Source organism: Camelina sativa, chromosome 11, assembly GCF_000633955.1.
Source record: "Camelina sativa cultivar DH55 chromosome 11, Cs, whole genome shotgun sequence".
In the NCBI taxonomy this organism is placed as follows: domain Eukaryota; kingdom Viridiplantae; phylum Streptophyta; class Magnoliopsida; order Brassicales; family Brassicaceae; genus Camelina; species Camelina sativa.
In genome coordinates, this window is record NC_025695.1 from 8,020,200 (window position 1) to 8,026,199 (window position 6,000).

General features: G+C 37.4%; 2 protein-coding genes across 2 annotated transcripts in view; both read left to right on the forward strand.

The window, feature by feature from the left end:
- On the forward strand, window positions 2,329–4,061 carry LOC104722314 (gibberellic acid methyltransferase 1-like). The gene is made up of 3 exons (XM_010440458.2): window positions 2,329–2,912; window positions 3,220–3,507; window positions 3,596–4,061. The coding sequence occupies exons 1-3, from the start codon at window positions 2,430–2,432 to the stop codon at window positions 3,956–3,958; spliced, it is 1,134 nt and encodes a 377-aa protein (XP_010438760.1). The 5' UTR covers window positions 2,329–2,429; the 3' UTR covers window positions 3,959–4,061.
- LOC104722315 overlaps window positions 4,825–6,000 on the forward strand; it is a 2,547-nt gene continuing 1,371 nt past the window's right edge. Inside the window, exon 1 of the mRNA XM_019231496.1 lies at window positions 4,825–5,286. Within this exon, the coding sequence (XP_019087041.1) occupies window positions 4,919–5,286 (368 nt within the window). The 5' untranslated portion in view covers window positions 4,825–4,918. The remainder of the gene's footprint in view (window positions 5,287–6,000) is intronic.

Genomic DNA, 6,000 nt, shown 5'->3' on the forward strand with positions numbered 1-6,000 from the left:
TGGTTTAAGAATATAGAAATAAAAATTAAGTCAATAAAATAAAGATCATAATGACTTAATTTTATTTAATACTGTTGGATATTTTAATAAGGTTTACTTTTGAATTTTAATAGTACATTATATTTATAGATTTGTAATTATTGTTTTTTTTTATTTTAAGTTTCAATTAATAAGAAAAATAATGTCCACATATATAATTATGTACTACAAACTATCAATGTTTGACAGGAAATTACAGATTTGTATTCTAAATGCAACATAATATGTGATCTCATTTATTATCCAAAAAAAAAAATAGTTAAAACTTCATTTTAAAAATATCAGTTAGATTTATTTAATCAAAAAGATAATTCTATATAGTGTATGAGAAATCCCACATTAAAAGTGGAAGAAAATTTTGAGTAATACATTCACTAAGGAGCTACATAAACCAATCTACACATAGAAAATTAGTTGAGTTGGAACCCACAAAACTTAGCATAATGTATAAATAATGTTATAAGTTGGAACCCACATACTTATTTTAGTTTTTGTATCACTAGAAAATGAATGCTGAGGTATTACAAAAAAAATCATCAGCTCGGACTTGGCTTCCGTAGTGGTCATGTGAGTATGGAGACCACCAAACGGCCTTCAGTACTGCTCCCTTACTCATATCATTCGACACATTAGATTGGCTATCAATACTTCGTTAATCATGTGGTTAAAGTCATTGGGAGGCGCTGGCGAAGAAGCTCCTGCTGAACAAGTACACTACAGACTGGAAACAGATTATGGCGTTACTAGGAGGTGAGGAGCTTGACAAGACCACACAACTTCTCATCAGCTATGCCTTTCAGAACACACTTCACTCAATATGGTTAAAGAGAAATGCTCGGCGTCATGGGAACAACCTGTTACGGAGGCGAGATTACTAAAGCTCATTGACAAAAACGTCCACAATTGGCTAAGCACTCTTAGAACTGGAAGGATATAAACATCCAAACCTGGTTTGCAGCAAGATTTTATTAGCCTTGAACTTATGATTTCATAGGTTTATTTTGTTTGAAATGTGTTTAATAACAGCTTTGTAAAACGTTTATTTTCTTTTGAATATAATTTAACATTAAATTAAAAAAATAAACTTAGTTCATTTTACGGTTGATTTGTTAAACCTTACTTTTCAAATAAATTAGTCGATATTACAATCATGGAATCTCGTCAAACTCATACGACATGCTTTTTGACTTATGCTAACTTTTTTTCTCCATCGTCTTGACTTTGCAGAAGCGAGTAATTGTTTAAGTGTACATAGCAGTGCTATGAAGATGGATTTGGGCGGTATATAATTTAAATAACAGAGTAACAGACCTATGTTTCGTTTTCCCGAAATCAACTGCCAAAAGTTACAACAAACGATTAAGAAAAATGAAAGTGACACATTAACGACTTAGCTTATCTTTTTCTTCATTCTTCTTCTTTTTTACCTATGCTTTGTTTTCCAGGAGGGCAGAAATTGAACCAAAATTTTGTTGATATACCGAATAAAGAATCGACGACGTGACATTATACTAAACTCGCTCTATGGTAGAATGTCTCTGCACCATATAGCAAAAGTTCTCTGAGGATGCTAATTATCCGTAAAAAGATTACAAACATTGGAGATATATAAGATGTTGTTGCATATTTATAAATGTATTATCAAAAGAAAAAATAATCACTTTATCCAAAAAAATTAAAAACAAAAAATCTTAGTGTGGACACTGACTGACAAGTGACAGCGACTAATCTCTCGTAACCATCAACTCATATTTATAGATACCAAAATTAAACGCAACTGCTAATCTCTCTAATCTTTTCCTTTGTCAAAACCAACTGCTAATCTCTTTTAGACTCTAGAGATAGCGACATATCTTCATTATTTCGTAGTAATTCATACAATTTTATTAATATTTAATTTTAATTTCGTGGGAAACATTGAAATTTGAAAGCGTCTACTAACATAAAGTTTCTCTTAACAACTATTTATAAATCGCAAGTTAATAATATTTCTATATTGGTTCTAACAACATGAATTTATACTAGTTTAAAACCGCATAGTGAGTTAGTGACACATCAACGACTATGTTATTTTTAGACCATTAGGATTTTTGCTGGTAATTTCAAAAAATAAAGATCTTATATATTTTCTTTTTGAATATAAATGGTTCATAAAGTAACGCATCCAGTCCAATATTTTAAAGTTATATGTTATGTCTTAAATTGACGTTAAAACGACGACGAAGTAGCCTTTGAGTGGATAATGTTACCGATCGAGTAATATATATATAGAGACTAGAGAGAGATGTTTGATCCTCACTGAGAGTCAGTAAGTTCTAAAACCAAATAGATCCTTCTTTTAATTTATTTAACTACATTAGCATAACGTTCACACCTTTACACACAAAAATATGGAGTCGTCGCGGAGCCTCGAGCACGTGCTCTCCATGCAAGGAGGCGATGATGTCGTCAGCTACGTGAACAACTGTTACGGTCCCGCCGCAGCTTTAGCCTTGAGCAAACCAATGCTGACGTCAGCTATCCACTCTATTAAGCTTACCAAAGGATGCTCCTACTCTCACCTGAAGATAGCCGATCTAGGTTGCGCAATCGGAGACAACACCTTTTCCACGATCGACACGGTGGTTGAGGTGTTACGGCGGAAGCTGGCCGTGGATAAAGACGGCGCAACCGAGCCGGAGTTTGAGGTCTTTTTCTCTGACTTGCCTTCTAACGACTTCAACACGTTGTTTCTGTCGTTGGATGAGAAAGTGAACGGTTCCAGCCGGAAGTACTTCGCGGCTGGCGCTCCGGGGTCGTTCTATAAGCGGCTGTTTCCCAAAGGAGAGCTCCATGTCGTTGTGACTATGAGCGCCTTACAATGGCTCTCTCAGGTATATGTATTATCATCCGCTATTTATTCAACATCGTTTTAAGTACTTATGTTAATTTTGGTGAATATATGAAGGGTCATGAACAGTTAAATATATTTTGAAGATTTTCATAGCTTCATAAGGATACTAAAACTGATTTCTAAATGATCTTCATTTCTTATAATGTGAATGTTAATGAACGATATCAAAAAAAACAATTGATAAAGTCCGACGAACCAACTTTATTTCTGTAACCTACAATGTTTTCATTTTTTTAATGAAAAACCATAAAACGTTACATTTCCTTGTACATTGGATATGATGTTAGATACCCGAAAAGGTGATGGAGAAAGGATCGAAGTCATGGAATAAGGGAAGGGTGTGGATTGAAGGAGCAGAGAAAGAAGTCGTGGAGACATACGCGGAGCAATCAGACAAGGACTTAGCCGAGTTCTTGAAATGTCGCAAAGAGGAGATTGTGGTAGGAGGAGTGTTGTTCATGTTGATGGGTGGTCGACCATCTGGCTCAGTCAGCCAAATCGGAGATACTGACTCGAGTCTCAAGCACCCTTTCACAACTTTGATGGATCAAGCTTGGCAAAATCTGGTAGACGAGGTAATCTCATGATGACGTCATTATGTTTCTTTTGTGAAGACTTTCATGTTTTTATGTATGGATTTTACAAAACGTCTCTTTGTAAAAGGGTTTAATTGAAGAGGAGAAACGAGATGGTTTTAACATCCCGGTGTACTTTAGAAGCATGGATGATATCGTTGCTGCGATTGATCGTTGTAGTGGTTTTAAGATAGAGAAAATGGAAAATTTTAAAATAGCTGATCACATGAATGGTAAGCAGGACGAGTTTATGAAAGATCCGGATTCGTATGGTCGATCCAGGGCTAACTATGTTCAAGCCGGTTTAAAGCCGATTGTTCAGGCCTATCTCGGTCCTGACCTGACCCTTAAGCTCTTCAAACGTTACGCAATTCGAGCTGCTGCCGACAAAGATATTCTCAACAAAGACACTTTTTATCATATGATCGCTGTTTCAGCAATTAGGGTTTGATGTTATTATCTATGTACATGCGTAGTATTATCAGAGTAAGACCCTTGTATTTCATATGTATTATAGTGTTTGCTGTAACTTTTGAAATTTTACAATCTTTCCCNTTTTTTTTAGTGAACAATATTATTTCGGATAAGAAAAACTACAAAGAATGGATCGGAAAAGTGAAACAGACCATTTATGTATCACACAATACGTGAAAAAATGAGAAAAAGAGAACCTCGTGACCGCCAATGACACTTTCCCACGTGACACTCATTAAAACGTCAAAATAAACTTAATTCTTTTTTAACCCAAAACTTAAAAGAAAAGAAACTATCTCCTACCAGGCAACAGCCCCGTATTCATTCCTATCACACCACACACCACCATGGCTTCTTCATCAATTTCAAATCCTTAATTAAGACAATATCCCAAACAAAACAATGAAAGAGCTCTCTCTCTTCTTCCTCAAGAAATACTCTATTGCCTCGAGAATGCGAGGAAGAGGTGCACGTAGCGGCTTCGGGAGCTCTTGTGGCGGCGATGGCTCGACCTCTACGCTAAACCAACATCAAAAGAATGATGTGGGCCTTTCGGTTACTCCTGAAAACACTCCTTTCAGTGGAGGGTCGCCGAGAACGCTAGAGGAGATGATACTTCAGCTAGAGGTTGAAGAAGATCTTGTTCGAAGAGCTAGACTCCGTGAATCTTACTACGGTACTTATGATAACTACGATGATGATGATGATAAGTTACATCATCAGCCCGTTCGGATGTCATGCGTTAACAGTTCCGATATTTTGAGGTGCATACTTGCTTTATCTATTNTTCAAAATAAACTTAATTCTTTTTTAACCCAAAACTTAAAGAAACTATCTCCCACCAGGCAACAGCCCCGTATTCATTCCTATCACACCACACACCACCATGGCTTCTTGATCAATTTCAAATCCTTAAGACAATATCCCAAACAAAACAATGAAAGATCTCTCTCTCTTCTTCCTCAAGAAATACTCTATTGCCTCGAGAATGCGAGGAAGAGGTGCACGTAGCGGCTTCGGGAGCTCTTGTGGCGGCGATGGCTCGACCTCTACACTAAACCAACATCAAAAGAACGATGTGGGCCTTTCGGTTACTCCTGAAAACACTCCTTTCAGTGGAGGGTCGCCGAGAACGCTGGAGGAGATGATACTTCAGCTAGAGGTTGAAGAAGATCTTGTTCGAAGAGCTAGACTCCGTGAATCTTACTACGGTACTTATGATAACTACGATGATGATGATGATGATGATAAGTTATCTCATCAGCCCGTTCGGATGTCATGCGTTAACAGTTCCGATATTTTGAGGTGCGTCAAGCTTATTTATATACATAGAAAATATTCATGAGGACTCATGAACTCTTACGAATACTTGCATACTTGCTTTACCTATTACAGTATGGTAATACTAATAATTAAGACGAATATCCCGTTGTCGATAGGAAAACAACTACCGATTTTGATTTCGTTTTACGAAATAAGTTATTAGTTTTATGACAACAAGTTATATAATTTATTAATTTCAGAATGTTTCATTGTCTATTCCATATTATGTTTTGTTGCTTGTATATCTAACTTATGTTCTATTTGCGTAAGGTCTGCGAGGAACGCGTTGAATCAGTACCCACGTTTCTCGTTGGACGGTAAGGATGCGATGTACCGGTCATCGTTCCGGCGCCAGCTTGGCACCAGTGTTGACATGACATTACAGGAAGGACGGAGATCCCACTGCGGGGACCAACGGACATCGAAGAGATCAAGCCAAGCGAGCTTGGAGACAAAACGCCTGCCTCGGACGGTGGCTGGAGAAAGTGTGGTATGGTGCAAGACAGGGGTGGTTGCAAAGCTGATGGGCTTGGAGATGATACCTGTTCCGGTCAAGGGGAAGAAGGGAAAAGATAAGTTAGGGACTCTGCTCAAAAGGGAGCGTCTAAGGAGGAGAGAGCGGACGTTGGACATTAATGGTCGGATCGGTCCAACGACTGAAGCTTCTTGCTCGTCCGAAGGATTTAACATGACGAG

Coding starts and splice junctions, on each gene's coding strand:
- LOC104722314 (XM_010440458.2), top strand. CDS start 2,430: ATGGAGTCGTCGCGGAGCCTCGAGCACGTGCTCTCCATGCAAGGAGGC. Junction 2,913..3,219: donor CCTTACAATGGCTCTCTCAG/GTATATGTATTA, acceptor ATATGATGTTAG/ATACCCGAAAAGGTGATGGA. Junction 3,508..3,595: donor GGCAAAATCTGGTAGACGAG/GTAATCTCATGA, acceptor TCTTTGTAAAAG/GGTTTAATTGAAGAGGAGAA.